We start from the raw sequence: 20133 nt of genomic DNA, 5'->3' as shown, positions 1-20133 counted from the left end.
TTTTACCCTCCAGGGAGCCTCCTGGTGTCCTTTCAGGACACTGTCTTTCCTTCTGGGACCTTGGTTGCAGGAAGGGCCTCACTCCTGTGGGTCTGTGGCTAGCCACGCCCCCAGCCCCGTTGCTCTGAGTCCCTCCTCCTGCAGACCCACCTCCATTCCCTGTGGCTCCAGGAACTGAGCTGTCTGCCTCTTCCTGCCCCCTGCTGCTTGTCCAGCTTGGGAGCCTCTGAGGCTGCCTCCACCTCTGGCTGAGGCACGGTGGTCACCAAGTGTGATCCCGTGAGCCTGGGACCCACCGGCCCCTTTCTGCTGCTGATGTATTCTGAGGCCCAGCTAATGTTCTTTTTTGTACTTAATTGAATTTTTATCAAAAAATTCGCCCCTCTTTTATGCTTGTTTTGGTTTTTTTCCTGTAGCAGACAGCAAAAGCTTCCTAGAACCCATTTCCTGCCAGGCTTTTTTTTTTCTTGCAGGATTAGTCATTTTTAAATGTCTTTAATCTCCATTTCGAAAGCAATTTTTTTTCGACTTATTTTGTTGTATTTCTTTGATGGTACTCACTCTGGAAGGGGAGGGGAAGCTGAGGTTCTGGCATTGGGCGCTGTATCTCCCGGTTGATTTTCTTGTGTCGCAGTCCCCTCTCCTCGAAGGAGGGAGCCACCTTAGAGTTGTGGGTTTCCATCCTGGTTCTGTGGCTAGCTGTGTGGCATTGGACAAATTACTGAGCCTCTCTGTGCCCTGGTTTTTCCTCTTCCGTCAATGAAAATGGTAATGAGGGGTACCTACCGGTTGAGAGGATTGAGTGAGTTAATACACGTAGACCCTTAGAAGAATGCCTGGCACGGAGTAGATCCACTTAAGTATTTACTTGAACGTGTGAGCGAATAGCTGTCAAGTGGGACCTTTCCTTGAAGCTGCTCTTTCCTGAATTCGGGAATGCTCCTGTGGAAGGGAATCTTGGGGGCGCCTTCACCTCAATGCCCACACCCCTGCAGCTGAGTCACAACTTTGGCTCCTGCTCGCCTGCCTGGCTCTCTTCTGGAACACTTAGCTTAGTGCCCCTCACACAAAACGCACTTGGAGCGGGTGGGACGGCGGCAGCCAGGGTGGAGTGTTATTTGAATAAAAGGCTTTAAACAGGGCGATCGGAGTTTGGGACTTTATATGTCAACATGCCCATTTCCTCTGATTGGGCCTTTTTCACTTAAGGAGCCTTATTTTCATTTCAATTCAGATGATTATAATCTCAGCAGTTGCTCACTTTGTTGCTTGCAGAATAATATGCTTTGCTTTAGTTTCGAAACTTGTTTGCAGAAAAATAAAGCCAACCAGCCAGTCCCGCGGTGGCTCTTGGGTACTCTGGTGCCCGGCAGGTTCCGCTCTGCCTTGTCAAGGCCAGCAGTTGAGTGACTGGTGTCAGGCCATGGATTGAGTCCTGCACTTCTGGGAGAGGCAGTCCGGCCAAAGTGCCCAAGCCTCTGGCTGCGTCCAGGGCCAAGTCCTCCACCTCCCTCGGCCTTAGCTTTCTTGTGGCAAAAATGGGACGTTCCATCAGATATGATTGTTTGAGGATTAAAAGAAACGAATTGCGATAAGAGACCTGGTAGACACAGGGCTGGCGCACGGGGCGTGCTCTATCCACGTAGCTGCTAAAATTAGCACTAGTGGTACTAATTAGTACTAATTATTATTATTGGCAAAATAGTGCTTTTGTTTAACAGCTTTATTGAAGTGTAATTTGCACACATAACGTTCACTTATTCTGAGCACAACACTCGGCTGCTCTTCAGCGAGCCTGCAGAGCTGGGGGGCCCCCCATCACACCCTTGTTCTAGAGCTTTCCCGTTTTCTCACCAAGACCCCCCTTGCCTGATTGGGAAGTCCTTCCTGGGCAGCTGCGGATCTGCTTTCCGACTGTGCCGAGGCCCTTTTCTGGATTGCACGCCAATAGAATCCCATTGGTTTTCCTATTAACTTTTCTCGCCCACTCCTCCAAGATGCGTTCCTGTTTTTGGATGTAGAAACTGAGTCTGGCGGGTTAAGGGAAGTGCTGGGGGTGTGGAGGCGTTACGGAGGAGCAGGGAGGGCTTGGGGTACCCTCTGGTCCCCAGGTGGCGTGAGGGGCTTGGGGACAGAGGAAGGGGCCCCTGTCCAGGCCTGTCCCCGGGCAAGGTGTGGTTCTGTTCTCACTCGCCAGGTGGTTGCGGGGGCTCCACTTGGCTCGGGAGCCTCTGTGGGCCCTGGAATGTCCCAGCCTTGCTCACGAGGGAGGACTTGACAAGGAGAAAAAGACCTTGACTACCTGGAGCCTTGGACCCCGGCCGCCTCTCTCTTCTTACCTGCACAGGTGTGGCCTTCTTGACCGTTACCTGGGGAAGTTGGTGCAGACCCACATTGTGGTCAAGAGGCCTGAAAGTGTCCTCATATCAGTCTTGTCACGGTCCCCTCATCATTTCCTGGCGCTGGGTTACGTGTGCCACCTCGTTCTCCTGGGTTGCTCGGTGGGCGTGGCACTGATTCCCGCCCTTGGTGCCTGTGACAAGGTGCTCAGCAGGGGGCGGGGCACCGGGGGAGGTGCGGTGGCCCCTTGAGTGAGCTAAGATGTCAAGATGGTAAAGCGCCAGTCTGAGCTTGGCCGGGGGGCAGGGGCCGCAGGTCCCTCGGGCCGTCCTAGCTCCAGCCATCCCCTCCCTTGGGTTCCTTTTGTCTGCACCCTGTGGAGCCCAGCTGGCGCGAGCTGGGGATTAGAGGCAGGGGCTGGGGCACCTCCCGCCGAGTTTCATCTGGGAAGCTGGCAGCGGCTGTGTCCTTCCCGTCCGAAGGGCCTGTAACGTGAGGCCCCCAGGGGGACGGTGCCCTCACTCAGCTCCGGGAGGGTGTTCCTAGAGGTGCTGGGCTGCAGAAGTGAGGACGTGCAGCCGGGAGCCTGGGAGCGCAGCATCCTTCAAGGTAGAGCTTTGCCAGCTGTGCCCGCTGGGGTCAGGCGGGTCTTCACACAGTCGCAGGAGCCTGGGCGGGCAGTCGGGTGGTGGGTACGGCCTAGGACCACGTGCAGCACCAGCCGGAGGGACTCCCAGGTTCTCCAGCCCAGTCCTCGCTGTCTGTGAAGTCTTGGGGTCAGCCTGGGACAGCAGGGGCCACTGCAGATAGCCTTGCGTGGGAACCCTGGGGGTGTGAGTGTGCTGGTGCAGGTGAGTGCGTGTGTATGTGAGTGTGTGCATATGTGTTTAAGTTTGTGCGAGTCATGGTTTGAGTGTGTGGGAGTCACAGTGTGAGTGGTGAGCGTCTGTGACTATGTTGTGACGGTGAGTGTGGCTGAGTGTGCACGTGTGCAGGCTTAAGTCTGAGTGATAATGGGAGTGGATGTATGCAGGAGCGATGGTGCGTGTGACTGTGTGTGTGTGTTCAAGTGTGTGTAGGTTTAGGAATGGAGTTCAAGGGGTGTTGGTGATCCCGTGTGGGCATGGGTATGAGTGTGTGTGTGTGTGTGTGTGTGTGTGTGTGTGTGCTTGCCTGTTCCTGGCCTGTGGCCCGTTGGCCCCTTCCCTTCCTGCAGGCCTGGGTTGCCTCTGGGCCGAGACGTCTGAGCTACTTCAGTGAGACTTTTCTGAGGACTGAGCTCGGCTGGCTGGCTGGCTGGGGCTGGAGAGGCGGGGGCGGTGATTTTTTTCCTCGGGGTTACAAGAGCAAGGTCAGCGCAGCCGAATCTGAGCTTTTGTTTGTCTCTCCCCTGCCCGCAGCGGCCTGTGGTCTGTTTCATTCATTATTAAGTTTTAAATCCACCCGATGAGAAACTTGAGCCTCGGAACTCGCTCCCTGCCCGGCCGCTCCGCTGGCCCCCGCGGGGCCTTGGGAACCTCTCTGGCTGTGCTTGCTGCTCTGTGTGCCTTTGTTTTCCCAGGAACGGCCAGCCCTTGGGTTTGTTTAGCTTTCCTCCGAGGCTGGAAGGGCCAGCGAAGCCTGAGGGTGGCCCTGGTCCCCAGGGAGTCTTTGCAAGGAGAGCCGCTTGGTGGAGCTCAGGGGTTGTCGCTCCGGAACTCAGGGTCCCCCCTGGCCCTCCAGGTGCTGTTCTTCCATCATGGGCACCGTCAATTCATCTCCTGGGACTGGGTCTGGGTGGACTTGGGGCAGATCCAGGGATGGCGAGGAGACAAAGAAATCAGATGCTGTGTGCTGGGAACCCTCGGGCCATTTCCTAGTGCCCTGGGCTCAGTCCCCATCTGAGTGCCAAGTCCAATTCAGGAGTCCTGTGATTTCACACCTCTTATTTCTTGTCTATTACCTGTAAAGCTGTTCCCAACTCTATGGGTCCCTTCAGCCACAAAGAACGTGGTACAGCTGATAACAATAAAGGGCTTTTTTTTTTTCTTGCAACATTTTACCTGTGCCCCTAAGGACCAGTGGGATTGCCCTCCAGGATCAGGGGTTGGAGGGGAGTCGGCTCCCAGGTGTGGATCAAGCGATGGGACTTGTCTTCCTTTTGGCCTGTGGGACTGATGGTCCGTGAGGTCATTTCCGGTGACTTTGTCCAGGTTGCCGCTCCTCCCCCCTTCGGGGAAGTGGCTGAGAGCTTCACCTCCGGTGGGTACCACATCCAACCAGGCCCAGGCAGGTGTTGCTGAGGAACAAGATATTTCCCCTCCGCGTCCTGCTGCTCCTCTGCAGATGGGAAGGCCCGCCTGTCCACTTGCTTCCGGCCCCCGGCTCCCCCGGCTCCCCCTGCAGCAGTTGGCCAGCTGCACAGCCTCAGCCCGAGAGCTGTTGAGAAGCTGGCTCTGTCCTTGTTTCCCGGCGGCCCTGGGAATTGCCTCTAATCTCTTCTCTGCCTTCCCCCTGCAGATGGTGATGACGACCCACAACTCTCCTGGGTGGCCTCGTCTCCCTCCAGCAAGGATGTTGCGTCACCCACGCAGATGATCGGAGATGGTTGTGACCTGGGCCTCGGGGAGGAGGAAGGGGGCACGGGCCTGCCGTACCCTTGCCAGTTCTGCGACAAGTCCTTCATCCGCCTGAGCTACTTGAAGAGGCACGAGCAGATCCACAGCGACAAGCTGCCGTTCAAGTGCACCTACTGCAGCCGCCTCTTCAAGCACAAGAGGAGCCGAGACCGGCACATCAAGCTGCACACGGGCGACAAGAAGTACCACTGTCACGAGTGCGAGGCGGCCTTCTCCCGCAGCGACCACCTCAAGATCCACCTGAAGACCCACAGCTCCAGCAAGCCCTTCAAGTGCACCGTGTGCAAGCGCGGCTTCTCCTCCACCAGCTCGCTGCAGAGCCACATGCAGGCCCACAAGAAGAACAAGGAGCATCTGACCAAGTCCGAGAAGGAGGCCAAGAAGGACGACTTCATGTGCGACTACTGCGAAGACACCTTCAGCCAGACGGAGGAGCTGGAGAAGCACGTGCTCACCCGCCACCCCCAGCTCTCCGAGAAGGCGGACCTGCAGTGCATCCACTGCCCCGAGGTCTTTGTGGACGAGAACACGCTGCTCGCCCACATCCACCAATCCCACGCCAACCAGAAACACAAGTGCCCCATGTGCCCCGAGCAGTTCTCCTCCGTGGAGGGCGTCTACTGCCACCTGGACAGCCACCGGCAGCCTGACTCCAGCAACCACAGCGTCAGCCCGGATCCCGTGCTGGGCAGCGTGGCCTCCATGAGCAGCGCCACCCCCGACTCCAGCGCCTCCGTGGAGCGGGGCTCCACCCCGGACTCCACCTTAAAGCCGCTGCGGGGGCAGAAAAAGATGCGGGATGATGGGCAGGGCTGGTCCAAGGTGGTGTACAGCTGCCCCTATTGTTCCAAGCGGGACTTTACCAGCCTGGCCGTGCTGGAGATCCACCTGAAGACCATCCACGCGGACAAGCCCCAGCAGAGCCACACGTGTCAGATCTGCCTGGACTCCATGCCCACCCTCTACAACCTCAACGAGCACGTCCGGAAGCTGCACAAGAGCCACGCCTATCCCGTGATGCAGTTTGGCAACATCTCTGCCTTCCACTGCAACTACTGCCCCGAGATGTTCGCCGACATCAACAGCCTGCAGGAGCACATCCGCGTCTCCCACTGCGGCCCCAATGCCAACCTGCCCGACGGCAACAACGCTTTCTTCTGCAACCAGTGCTCCATGGGCTTCCTCACCGAGTCCTCCCTCACCGAGCACATCCAGCAGGCGCACTGCAGTGTGGGCAGCGCCAAGCTGGAGTCTCCGGTGGTACAGCCCACGCAGTCCTTTATGGAGGTCTATTCCTGCCCCTACTGCACCAACTCCCCCATCTTCGGCTCCATCCTGAAGCTCACCAAGCACATCAAGGAGAACCACAAGAACATCCCGCTGGCCCACAGCAAGAAGTCCAAGGCGGAGCAGAGCCCAGTCTCCTCGGATGTCGAGGTGTCTTCCCCAAAGCGGCAGCGTCTCTCGGGAAGCGCCAACTCCATCTCCAATGGCGAGTACCCCTGTAACCAATGCGACCTCAAGTTCTCCAACTTCGAGAGCTTCCAGACCCACCTGAAGCTGCACCTGGAGCTGCTGCTGCGGAAGCAGGCGTGCCCCCAGTGCAAAGAGGACTTTGACTCCCAGGAGTCCCTCCTGCAGCACCTGACCGTGCATTACATGACGACCTCGACCCACTACGTGTGCGAGAGCTGCGACAAGCAGTTCTCCTCCGTGGATGACCTGCAGAAGCACCTGCTGGACATGCACACCTTCGTGCTGTACCACTGCACCCTGTGTCAGGAGGTCTTCGACTCCAAGGTGTCCATCCAGGTGCACCTGGCCGTGAAGCACAGCAATGAGAAGAAGATGTACCGCTGCACGGCCTGCAACTGGGACTTCCGCAAGGAGGCCGACCTGCAGGTGCACGTCAAGCACAGCCACCTGGGCAACCCGGCCAAGGCCCACAAGTGCATCTTCTGCGGGGAGACCTTCAGCACTGAGGTGGAGCTGCAGTGCCACATCACCACGCACAGCAAGAAGTACAACTGCAAGTTCTGCAGCAAGGCTTTCCACGCCATCATCCTCCTGGAGAAGCACCTGAGGGAGAAGCACTGCGTGTTCGACGCCGCCACTGAGAACGGCACGGCCAACGGGGTGCCCCCTGCGGCCACCAAGAAGGCCGAACCCGCCGACCTGCAGGGCATGCTGCTCAAAAACCCCGAGGCCCCCAACAGCCACGAGGCCAGTGAGGATGACGTGGACGCGTCGGAGCCCATGTACGGCTGTGACATCTGCGGGGCGGCCTACACCATGGAGGTGCTGCTGCAGAACCACCGGCTGCGGGACCACAACATCCGGCCGGGCGAGGACGACGGCTCGCGCAAGAAGGCCGAGTTCATCAAGGGCAGCCACAAGTGCAACGTTTGCTCGCGGACTTTCTTCTCGGAGAACGGGCTCCGGGAACACCTGCAGACGCACCGGGGCCCTGCCAAGCACTACATGTGCCCCATCTGTGGCGAGCGCTTCCCCTCGCTGCTGACGCTCACCGAGCACAAGGTGACCCACAGCAAGAGCCTGGACACGGGCACCTGTCGCATCTGTAAGATGCCTCTGCAGAGCGAGGAGGAGTTCATCGAGCACTGCCAGATGCACCCGGACCTGCGCAACTCGCTCACGGGCTTCCGCTGTGTAGTCTGCATGCAGACGGTCACCTCCACCCTCGAGCTCAAGATCCACGGCACCTTCCACATGCAGAAGCTGGCCGGCAGCTCGGCCGCGTCCTCCCCCAACGGCCAGGGGCTGCAGAAGCTCTACAAGTGCGCCCTGTGCCTCAAGGAGTTCCGCAGCAAGCAGGACCTGGTGAAGCTCGACGTCAACGGGCTGCCCTACGGCCTGTGTGCCGGCTGCATGGCCCGCAGTGCCAATGGACAGGTGGGTGGCCTGGCCCCACCCGAGCCCGCTGACCGGCCCTGTGCCGGCCTCCGCTGCCCCGAGTGCAGTGTCAAGTTCGAGAGTGCCGAGGACCTGGAGAGCCACATGCAGGTAGACCACCGCGACCTCACGCCGGAGACCAGTGGGCCTCGGAAAGGCACCCAGACGTCACCAGTGCCCCGGGTAAGTGCAGCCCGCCTGACCCTGCCCTCTGTTCCATGGGGATCCCCTGATCCCTACCGAAACTGCACCCCAAGTGCCATCTTTCCTGTGTGGTCCCTTTGTTAGCCCCGAGAGGCAGCGCGGCCCGGGGCGGCCGAGCACGACACGACACTGCTTTGAATCCCCGTTGCCCTTTTCCTTTCCAGCTGTGTGACATGCACACACGGATGATCTCTCTGGGCCTCATTTGTCCAGAGCTCATCTGTGCAGTGGGAACAATGATCACCTTGACTTCTTAGAATGGTGGTGAGGGGCCAGTGAGATTCCGTGTCTGGCACGTGGCAGCACACATAAGCCCTTCCTCAACCACTGCTGGGGTCTCTGAGGTTGGTCTGATGGGCGGACTGATGGACTTGCTCACTGGGTCTCCTTGAGCAAGTCACTTAACTTCTCTGGGCTTTTGAGCTGGGCTTCTTTTGACAAGTCTTGGCGGGGTCTCCCAGGGGTTTAGAGCCCAGCAGGGGGCTGGGGGGCTCAGGCACACTTGCTGGAATCCAGCTGTCACGATTACCAACAATAGCATCATTATTGTGGGTGCAGTTGTGGTGCGTGGAAAGCCCTTGGGTGCTGTCATCGGTAGTGCTGGACTGATGGATTCCTCAGCTCTTCTGGAGCACCTGTTATGTCTGGAGCCTAGGAGCCAAGGAGAACCAGCAACGGATCTCACCCTGGGGGCTTATGGACCAAGGGAGCCATGGGCCCAGGGTGGCTTTTAGCCAGGTGTAGTGGTGCACTCCTGTAATTCAAGGTTACTTGAGGCTGAGGTAGGAGGATCACAAGTTGGAGGCCTACCTGTGCAACTTAGCAAGACCCTGACTCAAAATAGAGGACAAAAAGGGCTGGGGGTGCAGCTCAGTGGTAGAGCACTTGCCTTGCATGTGTGAGGCCCTGAGTTCAATCCTCAGTACCACCCCAAAAAATAAAAAAACCCCAAAAAACAAAGAAACGAGAGACTTTCAGTGAGGCAGAGGCAAGTGTAGGCCACTGATGGGCCTCCTTGGGCCTGCCTTCAGGGGCTAAGGGCCACCCGGTGGAGGACACGGAGTCTGCGTGGCCCAAGGTTGACAGACAGCGCAGGCCCAGGGATTCCCGGATTCCCATCCAGTCTGTGTGTGTTTCTAGATGGAGGAGGTGCCAAGCGGTTCTCAGGAGTATTCTCCCCTCGGGGGCTTCTGCTGGCGCCACTGGCAGGGAGGTAGGGTTTAGGGAAGAGCCACCCGTCACAGGTGCCCGCTGCAGGAGAGGGGATGTTTGCTGAGGGTGTTTGGCCTGGGGATCAGAACTGGGCCTGGGGCTCTGGGGCTTTGAGAAGGCCTGGGAGGGAGGTCTGGAGAGGGTGAAGGGAGGGTCCCGCGGTGGGAGGGGCAACAGAGGCCTTGTGGCCCAGCCCCCGGTGCTGCAGACAAGCCCATTGAGACCAGCGAGCCAGAGGACACCGGCTAGGAAGAAGGCGGCCTGAGTGAGGACAGGGCTGTGTGTCTGGCTGGGATGGGGCCTGTCCTGAAAGATGCTGCGGAGTGAGGCGTTCCTTACTAGGGATGGTGGCACCCCACCCTCTCGGGGCCTTCTGCCTGGGCCAGGCCTCTAAACAAGGGTGCAGTCGGATGCCCTTCACCGGCCCTGCGTGTGGGCCCTGGTGGCTGCTGCCCAGCTCTGCCCCCGTCGTCTCCGCTGGCCGGGCGTTGTGGGTGGTCTTGGGAGGGTTGGGGCCCGGGAGTCAGCTGGCCTGGCTGCTCGTCTCTCTTCGGGTGCCCCGCTGTGATCTGGCCTCTCCGGGCCTCCGTCCTCTCCTGTGAAGCCAGAGGGTAACAGTAATGGTAATTAATAGTGATAGCAATGTAGTAAAATAGAAGTAGTAATCTTGTCTATTTCCAGAGCCGCCGTCCCCCCGGGTGGCACTGGGGGCCATTCGGGCTTAACTGGCACCTGCTCTGATGGGTCAGACACCGTGACCGTGTCCCAGGCTGACCTCCGCGAGTCAAGGACAGGCCGGGCACGTAGGAGGCGCCACTTGTTGTCTTTCTCATTTGTGGTGACAGTCCTCACTACGGCACTTATTTCTTCAAGTGAGGACACCGAGGCAGAGGATGGTGAGGTCATTTGCCTTGAACTGTGGCCGTGGAAAGGCCCAGAGGAGATTGGACTCCAGGCAGGCCATGTGGGGTGCCCAGTCTGTACCCTTGACCAGCAACAGTCTCCTGAGCAACTCGGGGAGCATCCTGGCTGCAGGAGGGGTGAGGCCGGCTGGGGCAGGGTCCAGGCTGGTCATGCCTGTGCTCAGGAACAGTGTGGCTGGGACCCTGACCCCTTCTCCTGGGGGCACCTGCATCATCCCTGCCCTTTCAGCCCTGCCCACCACCGTGCTGGGGTCCCTGCTGGCCAGAGAGCTCCTTCTGGTGCATTCAAAGCCTGGATCTATTGGAGCCTGCTCATCCCCGGTCTGCTCTGGATCTAGCGCCAAAGCACCACTTTGTGAAAGCCCCTACTATGTGTGAGGGCGGCTCTCCTGGGCACCTGCTCTTGGATTGTCTCCATAACAACAGCCTCAGAGTCTTGCTGTGGCCTGTGCCTGGGCAAAGGGGGAATCCAGGCTCAGAAGGGTGAAGCCACGTAGCCAAGGATGCACAGCCGCATGTGGCCGCGCAGGGACTGAAACCTCATTTCCTGCAGCTTGCAGACCTTCCTTTCCTGCCCTCTAACCTCCTGAAAGAGGGGCTGAGCTGAAAATCCCATCTCTGCCAGCCCAGAGGCACAGGCAGATGGGCCATTTGCAGAAAGGAGCTAGACAAAGCGCAGGTACCTCCCCAGCCAAGGATCCTCTGGGGCCGCGCCCCCTGCCTGGGCACGCCTGGGGGCAGGGGCCCAGCTGTCTGTTCGCCCACCCCTTCCCTCCCCCGGGACTCACTCATGTCAGAGCAGACTCTGGGGGCTGTGCAGGGGCTTGGGGGCTGGCAGGCTGGGACCCTCGGGAGTGTATCCATAGCAACTAGCTCTCAGAGGACTGGGTTCCCGTGGGGCCGAGGCTGCTGTCGGCTGGAGCGTGAAGCGTTGAGGTTTCCACCTCCCCCTGTTCATGGGTAATAACAGCATCACCCCCTCCCTCTTGAGGCCAGTGCAGGCAGACCCCGGCCCTGCCTCCGCTCAGCCGGCCCCAGGCCCTTTCTCTACTGGGTGAGGCGGCCTGAGTGCGCCCATCCACCGTTTGACAGCCCCGTTAACGGACCTCCAGGTTTGGAGGATGAGCTTATGTCCAGGTCACGTCAGTTTTCTGTCACCTAGACCATGACTGTCCAGGGAGGTCTGTGGCTCTGGGCCAAAAATGTCAGCTGAGACGTGGGCTCCAGAGGGAGCCTCCTGCCTTCCAGGCCCAGTTCCCCTCCTCGCCAGCCTGGGAGTCAGGACGAGCCACGCACCTCTCCATCCCCGATGTGCAGCTTGTAAAGGGGCGGGGAGAATTCAGTATGAGCATTTCCCGCACGTAGTAGGTGCTCAGTGCATTTTCTGCACATAGTAGGTGCTCAGTGCATCTCAGTGAAACTCTGCAGCTCTGACTGTCCCTTCCCTCCTTCCCTTTCTGATGGCCCAGCCAGCTCTCCCCTTCTGGCCCTGCTGACCTGAGGGTTTTTTTCTTTCTGCTCGGAGGCTGCTCAGGGCCAGGCAGGGGAAACAGCTCCTGGCCACAGGTCCTGGACCTCAGCTTTGGTGCTCCTAGGCTGGGCCCAGGGAAGGGGAAGACAAGGAACTTTGAACACAAAGTTCTTCCTTTCATAATGATGTCTCCTAGCAGGAGCTGGAGGGACGAGGGGTGATCTCTGGGGCATAGAGACCCAGTAGATCTTGAGGTAAGGACTAGGGGTCAACCAAGTTCAGAGAGGTCAGTGCTGGTGAGCCTGTGTGTGTGAGCCAGGGTGCGTGCCTGGGTACTAGTGCACTTGGGTACTCTCATGATCTGTGTGTATTGGGTGGGTCTGGGCCACCCACCCGGTAGAAGCTGCTTGTGTACCTGTGGGTGAGTTTGGGAGTTTGGGGTTCAGGGTTCCAGTGAAGAGCTGAAGATGGGTGTGTCTCTAGGAACGCGTTTGGATGTGTGGATCTCTGCAACCTCGTGGGTGCATGAGGATGCCTGCAGTTCTCCAGGTACGACACACATCCCACATGCGATTCTGGGGTGCAGGGTGCAGGCTGCTGTCAGGGGGGTTGTGGGCGTGTCTGTATAGGCCGTGGCTGTTCATTTTGAGCTGGGCTGAGGGTGAGCATGTGAACGCACGTGTGTACGTTGGCGCATCTCTAAGTCCTTGTGTGGATGGAGGTCAGCAGTTTTCTGGCTCCTCCCTTGGGGATCCTCTGGGGACAGTTTCTGCACCAGGAAGGGCCCCGTTGTCTGACCGTTCTTGTTCTGCCACCAAAGGGTGACCACATGGTGCAGGGGCATTTAGCGGGAGACTTTCTTCCTGCCTGAGACCCTGGTGATTTATTTTCCAAGACCTGTGAGCCCCTTCATTCACCTGCCCCTAGAGGGACAGCTGGATGATCCTGATCGTGGGTTGCTCCTCACTCTGGTCTGGACCAACCATGGCTGTAGCCTCCAGAAGCTTCTGCCCAAGCAGATCCATGGCAGGGAAGATGGTCTTCCTCCAGCTGTGCCCGGCTGGGGTCTCACACCCACCTTCATCTTACCCACCCCACAGGGGCTGGGCAGTCCTGGGCAGGCCTCCCTGGGCTTCCTTGGAAGGGGCACCTGCATGTTCCTTCCTTCCTTCCTTCATCCAAGCATCAAGGCAGAGGGGGTGGGGTGCGTGTGAGCGGGAAGGAATGATCTTGATAGGTTTCATGGAGTTGAGCAGAGATAGGGGCTTGGGGGCTATGTCTCCTCCACAGACCCCTGTCCCTGCAGTCCCCTTAGGGTCTAACATCTCCTATGCCTCTCAGGAGGCTGGACTCCTCAGCTCTGTCCTGTACCACCCTCAGATGCACCTTGATCTTCCTGCGACCTTTCCAGGCCAAGTGCCTGCCTCTGGGCCCAGGCTGTGGCCTGTGCTGGGGACACACTGAACCCCTTGTTCTCCTGAAACACTGGGGAAAGGCCCCTGTGGGTGAGGATCCTGGAGCCCAAGCAAGGACCGTGCCCTGGACACCAAAGGTCCCAGAATCCGTTTTTCCATTTTCTTATCATCAATAAAAATCCTAATAACAAACAGTTAAATGATTACTAGGCACGCACCCCGATGAGGTCCTGTGCTAAGGTGGCATGGGGATCCAGGGTACGCAAGTCTCTTTTGGTTTTCTTTGTCTCTGCATATATTGTTCTGCAACTTTGCTCATGTGTTCATCAAATCCTTCTTCAGTGTCAGTCTGTGCTGGCCGAGGAATCCCAAAGGTGGACAAACACATTCCTGGTCCCCTGGGAGCTCAGGGTGCAGGGGGGGAGCAGACAGTCCATTAGCCGTGACACACGGTGTACTGGTACCCGGCTGCTTTTAGCAAAAGCTGGAGGTCTGGGTGAGAAGAGAAGGCTTCTTAAAAGAGGTGACGTTTGGACTGAGTCTCAGGAATGGCGTGAGCATCTACAGGGGTAGAGGCAGTATAGACACAGGGCTGCAGGTATGGGGGTGCCCGCGTGGGAGCTGAGGCTGCAGAGCTCACTGGTGGCTCTGGCGGGCTCACAGTTTGGTCCTTGGACAAGAAATTGGAAGTTCTGGTCCCTATTCCAGAGGTAAGAGAGGCCCCATCATCCCAGGAGCCAAAGTGGTCTTCAAAAAACCTGGATATTTTGAGTCCTGATACAACTCCTCCTCCTTCAGAAAACCCCATAGCCACAGTCTTCCCTCCAGATAGGCAGCACCACCTCTGTCCCCAAGAAGCAGGTTTCACAACTGAACAGGCTTGGTCAAGGCAGTAAGCCTCATTCTTCATGAATTTTCAAGAACCTTTGAGGAGCTGGAGGAGCTGGGGGTGGGGGCACATGTGTATCATCCCCCTGACCCAGGAGGCTGGGGCAGGAGGATCTCAAGGTTCAGACCAGCCTGGGAAATTCAGCAAGACCCTGTTTCCAAATAAAAAATAAAAGTGGCTGGAGGTGTTGCTCAGTGAGAGAGTGCCCCTGGGCTCAACCCCTAGGAGTGGTGGTGATGGTGTCCGGGGGTGGCAGTGTCTGATGAGCTCTATTTTTCTGTCCCCACCACCAAAGGCAGCTGGTAATAGTGTCCACGTGTGGGAACCCTGGGACTCTAGATCCCCGGGAACTCTGTGTGCTCCGGGCAGGTGAGGAATTCCTCAGCCCGCCTGGAGCGTCACAGTCCCCAGAAGCAGGGTCGCCTGCTCAGCCACATGGTTCTTAGGGTGGGTAAAGGCATTGGAAATTTACTGGATGTGTAGAAAGTGGGTGGATGGGGAGGGGGTCCACCTGTACGGAGATGGATGAATGTGTAGGCAGAAGGTAGGTGAGCGGATGTACAGAGGCTGATGGATGGGTGACCGGGTCCTTGGGTGGGTGTGCAGGGAGATGAACGGGTGGGTACATGGAGCCTCCTGCCCAAGCGGAGAAGCCTCTCTCAGTGCTAGAAAGGTTGACCTTGGGTTGTGGCCGAGGAAGCTCCCTTGGAACGGGGCTGTGCTCCTTCCCCAGTCTCTGGAGGCTGGATTCCAGGGGAAATGGGAAGAGACTGGCCCTTCTGGGAAGTCCTGAGCCCGTCTGTCTGGGAACTTCTGCGAATGCCCCCTCCTGACTCTGACTCCTTTCTTCTGGGTTTCCAAACAGAAAAAGACATACCAGTGCATCAAGTGCCAGATGACCTTCGAGAACGAGAGAGAGATCCAAATCCACGTTGCCAACCACATGATTGGTAAGAGAGCATTTCCTCCCAGCTGCGCGGGGGCCACCCATCAGGGCTTGAAATTTGTGGTTCCAATCATCATTTCACCTGCTTTTAGGGCAAAGGACGGAGCCACTGCTGCTGTTTCCGAGACATTTCAAATGGGAGTAAAAATGTCAAAAGTGGGAGTGCTTTCTCCACCCGAGCCTTCTTGTCGCAGCTCCGCTCACATTACAATCAAACTTTTGACAGTCTCTTCCATTTCCCAGCATAAATTTCCCTCCATTTCTGAAACGAAGTGCTTTCCAGTTGTCAAGCACTCAGGGGCAATTATGCCTCAATTTTGTATGTCATGACATTGAATAGATTTAACCGCTCACATTTCCCCACTCGACGTGGTGAATTCCTCAGGCACGCTGTCAAAACAGACTGCTTACAAAGTTGGGCTGGTACTTTTCCTTTTTCCTCTTCCAAGGGGGTGTGGACTTTGGAAAATCCAGTCTTTCTTAGAAGGGGAGGTTTCAAAGGCCCACAGAGTTCTCCCGCTGGTTCTGAGGTATTTGGGGAGCTGTGTAGTCTTGCCGACTACACAGGTGGGTGGGTGTGGGTGCCCTGGGTGTTCTGGGTGGGGGTGCCCTGGGTGTTCTGGGTGGGGGAGCCCTGGGTGTTCTGGGTGTGGGAAGGACATGGGGGTTTGAAGAGCAGGGGCCAGCCCCCGGCTGAGGAGGGTCGGTGTGTTTGGCTTTAGGGCCTTTGAGAGCTTCTGGGATCCAGGGTCTTTCATGGATGTCTGATCACTGGTGTTAGTCAGCTTTTCATTGCTGTGACCAAAACACCTGATGAGAACAACTTGAGGAAGAAAAGTTTATTCTGAGCTCATGGTTTCAGAGGTTCTGTCCATGGTTGACTGACTCCATCGCTCCGGGCCTAAGGTGCGGTGGAGGGTAACTGCTCACCTCTTGGTGGCCAAGAAGGAGAGAGAGAGAGATAGAGAGAGAGAGAGAGAACGAACTAGGAGCAGTAACAAAATATAAAATCCCCATGAAATGCCCCCTGTGACCCATTTCCTCTGTCCACACCCCGTCTGTCTACCGTTCTCACTCAGTAATCCATTCAAATGATTAAGGTATCAGATGGATTAATCCAGTGGTTATCTTAGAGCTCTCAACATCTGAGCATTTCACCTCTGCAAGAACACAGGAGCTTTGGGGGGACACCTTGTATCCAAACCGTAAGAGCCTCTGCCTCTGAGACTCCTGTTATCTGAGCAGAGAGGTTTCAGTCACAGTTTAAACAGTCACTTTTCCTCTTAGGCCATCTTTTCACACAGCCTTCACCATAGTCATCGTACCCTTCACTGTATCGATTCCCAAACCTCCAGAACCTCACCGTCTGATCACACCTGGGTAGCCCACACCCAGATCAAGAAAGGAGACTCTTCCCAGCTTCTCTTGGTCTCCTTAGGACCCTCCCTCACTAATGGCAGGCCATCACCGTCCTGGTGGTTGACAGCATGGCTTGGTTTTCTACTCAGGGACCTGAGTATAGAAATCATCCCCACAGCCTCTGCCGGCTGGTGTCGGGCACCTCTTGCTGTTCACACGACTGCCTCTAGTTGGCGCTCATGCCTCCTCAGTGACGTGTCACACCAGGGTGTGAACAGGCCACTAGGGTCGCTCTGCTGTTTCAAGCAGTGTGCTGCTGGGAACGTTCTCGTCACGCCTGTTAGTGGACATGCATATGCTATTTGAATGGGAGTGTAGTAATCCATAGATCCCATCCACATCTAGCAGGCCCATAGGAACACAGGGGGAAGGCGGGCCGGGGGTGGAGGTACTCACCTTCAGGAGACACGTTTTCCAGCGGTTGCTCCCACCAGGTGGAAGAGTGTGGCTTGCTCTCCATATGTGCTGTCACCACACCATCAAAGGAGCTATTGCAAGGGACTTCTTTAGCGAAGGCGCTTGTGGAACGAGTGTGGGTCCCTGGTCCTGGCCCAGCCACAGCACTGCCGGCTCTCGGGGTCAGGTGACAGCATCTCAGCTCACCCCTCATCTGAACAGCCTCTTCCTGCAGTGACATGGACCTGGTCCCCTGACGTGCTGATCCCCGGTCGTGTGTGTGTGTGTGTGTGTGTGTGGTGGGGCTCGCCTGGTGGTGAGGGGAGAAGGAGAACCCAGGAAGGCCAGGTGGGGCCCTGGGAGCCCGGCCTGGCAGGGAGATTGGTGGCTTTTTAATTTCTTCTGTCTGAAAGCTCCCTGCTGGAGTGTAAGAAGGAGAGCCACCCTGCCAGTCACCGGCTGCTGAGAGCCCTTTCACGGGAGTGTCAGGGAGGTGAAGATGAAGATATCTAAAAATGTTTGCTTTGGTAGCAGGTGGTAATGCGGCTCCTGTTTGTAAGCAGGAAGGGCGAGAGCCTGGCTAATTGGACCACAGTGATTTCAAAGGTGCTTCCCCCCCTCCCTTCCCTCTCCCACCTTCCTTTTGTGCAGACTCTGGAAGCCCCATGTCCTCGGGTGGAAGCGAAGGGAGCTGCTCTTCGCTGAGTTGCGGGAGCCTGAAGGGAGGGTTTGATGGACGGGCATTTGGGCCTTTGTGTGAGCTGAAGGCCGGGCTTCCACGGGAGGGAGACGTATCTGGTGGCTGGACAGGGGGCCCTCACCCACGCCCGCTCCATGTGCTGGCCCGCTTCCGGGCACACGGGGAAGCCGGAGGGCCTGGGAGCTGGCAGTGAGGAGTGGTTGTCTCGGAGCTGGAGATTTCAGTCCAGAATGCCGGCCCTTGTGCGTGACGCTGATGCCCGTGAGCCAGACCCCTCCTCCTGCTTGCCCTCCCTCACTGCACCACCCTGATCGCATCGTGAACGGAGGCACCTACTGCAGGCCAAGGGCTATGGTGGCCTCTGTCGGCGACAGAGGTTGGGGGGGACAGAGGGCGGCATGGTCCCTGCCCTTAGATAAGGGAGCCAACAGCTGCTGTTTCCCAGCACCTTGTCACGGTGCTAGTCCCCGTCTTATACAAGGAACCTGGGCTTATGGAGGTTAAGTGGCCTACCCAAGTTCATAGAGCCAGCGAGCAGCAGGGGCAGAGGCTGACATCAGGGGGGCCAAAGCCTGCAGGGTGAGAGAACCCGGGATTCCCCGGCAAAGAGGGGAGATGGACGGGCATCTAGGATGGACATGAGCGAGGTTGATGCTCAGTGACCTCTGAATCCAAAGAGGTCTGTCGGAAGGGCCGGGTGCTGGGGGTGGAGAGTTCTTTCTGCAGCAGGGCCGTGTCCAGCAGGACTGTGGCCCAGGAGGGGCACCCTGGAACCATGTGCTATTTCCAGGCGGTGAAGGTGGTCCAGGCCCTTCTTAGGAGGACTGTGGGGTGAGCAAGGCTCAGAGGCAAGAGCAGGGCAGGTTCAGAAGTGCAGCGTCTGGCCAGCGATCCGTGCGGTAGCATCGGGATCAGTGAGGGGTTAGGGAGGGTGTTTGGGGCCAGGTCACAGAGGCCTTGGCTGCCGAGTGAAGGGGGTTAGGTTTGGACTTCTTCACCCTCTAGGGCAGGGTCTGTCCTTGGAAATCCTTGGCTGATGATGTCTTTGGCTTCTCTTGAAGAACCAGAGGAGGCCGCAGCCAGGGGTCAGCATCCCCAGAGGCACAGTTGGAACAGAGAGCCGCGCTCCCCGTGGGCAAGGCTCACACACAGCCTCACCAGCGGCCACTGAGCTACAGAGGACCGCTGGGCTCATTTGTGTCCTTAGCCTGTCCCTGTGGTCTCCTGAGTGTGTCGCCTTGAGCTTAACACTAGGGAGCCATGGAGGGTTTTGGAGCAGTGTGGCCTGGACTCAGCCAGATGCTTTAGGAAGGTCCATCTGGCTGCAGGGGACAGATGGGAAGAGCACCCAGGCCGGCCTGATCTAATGCAGGGTTGAGGGAAGGGCAGGGGGGGGGGCTGATGGGATGACACCTGACTGCTGCCGTGTGCCTGGGGGTTGGAAGGGTAGGCGGACACTGGACTGTGTGGAAGGGAGGTGGACACGGAGGCCTGGTTTGTGGTTGACTCTGCTGGGGCCATGTCTCTGTGGACAGCTCCTCCTGCTAACCGACTGGAGCCCAGAGAGGCTGCCCTGGAGCTGGACGGGGTAACAGTTCCCCTTAGCAGTACCGAGGGGACTTGTTGGGTGGAAGTGGCACTGTTCGGCTTGGTGGCCTTCTCATAAACTCGGGGCCCTCGGGGTCTGAGGCAGGCCTCCTCAAGGGCTGCGTCTGCTGGAGACCTCCCCTGGGGCTGGTAAACTGGCCTTTTTATGGGGGGGGGGGCTGTGTAACTCTGCAGCCTGGAGACCCGGGGAGCTGGGATGACTCAGGGCTGGTCTCCTTGGAAACACTTTCCCAGCACCCCTCTAGCTGCTGCTGCTGGGGAGGGAGCCATTTGGATCTGAGAGAAAGGCAAGGGTCTTTGGAAATCTTCTCAGCTCTGGGGTTGCCTTTGAAATCCCCCCCTCCCCACAGGGAATGAAGCCCCTTCCCTGGCCTCCCCTGGCTTTTGAGATGGCTTCAGACACCTCCCTCCATACAGGCACATCCCAAACTTGGACCCGCCCAGAGCTCTGTTCTGTGGCCTCCTGCTGGGGTGACCTGGCTTGTCCAGCCTCCCTGCCTCCACCTAAGACTCTGGGAGGATGCCCCCCTCTGGGCTCTGCAGGAGGCCCCTGCCTGGGGAGAGCCTAAGGAGGCTGTGGGGGGCCCTGGCTCAGAGGCCTGTGCTCCACGGGGCTGGGGAGGGGAGCAGTGCGTGTCTTCCCACATGCGATGACATGTGCGCTTACGGCCTCATGTTGTCCCCGTGGGGCACTTGGGACCCCTGCTCAGGGACTCTGGGAGGCATAGCCTGCATCTGGAGATCCGTAGTGGGTGGCCTCGCCCAGGGTGTCCTGCCTCCTCTGACTGGCTTTGGGGACGGCTGGCTGCCTGGCCAGGGGTCTGAGAACTTGTCCTCGACATAACAACTTTGCCAGGACCCAGGTTGGTCCCAGGGCCGTGACTCAGCCTGGGGCCTGGGGAAGGCAGGACTGGGAAACGTCGGTCCTCGGGGAATCTCCGTAGGGTTTTTTTGTCCTGGGACAGCGGTGGTGGACTCTGGTGGGCCGCCAGGCAGGAGCCAGGCCTGTCCCAGTGGCATTAGTCACTCCAGAGGCCCTTCTTGGTCAAGCTGGTCCCTGTCCCTGGGTGCCCCTCAAA

General features: G+C 58.0%; 1 protein-coding gene across 1 annotated transcript in view; it reads left to right on the top strand.

Annotated features, from left to right (window-relative positions):
• Nucleotides 1-20133, top strand: part of Znf423 (zinc finger protein 423) — a 316423-nt gene that overhangs the window by 181947 nt on the left and 114343 nt on the right. The window contains exons 4-5 of the mRNA XM_076838789.2: nt 4840-8054; nt 14851-14935. Of these exons, the coding sequence (XP_076694904.2) occupies nt 4840-8054; nt 14851-14935 (3300 nt within the window). The remainder of the gene's footprint in view (nt 1-4839; nt 8055-14850; nt 14936-20133) is intronic.

This window comes from Callospermophilus lateralis, chromosome 18 (genome assembly GCF_048772815.1).
Source record: "Callospermophilus lateralis isolate mCalLat2 chromosome 18, mCalLat2.hap1, whole genome shotgun sequence".
Classification (NCBI taxonomy): Eukaryota; Metazoa; Chordata; class Mammalia; order Rodentia; family Sciuridae; genus Callospermophilus; species Callospermophilus lateralis.
The sequence above is the reverse complement of the archived record's forward strand: the minus strand, read 5'-3'. Positions and strand labels throughout refer to the sequence as shown.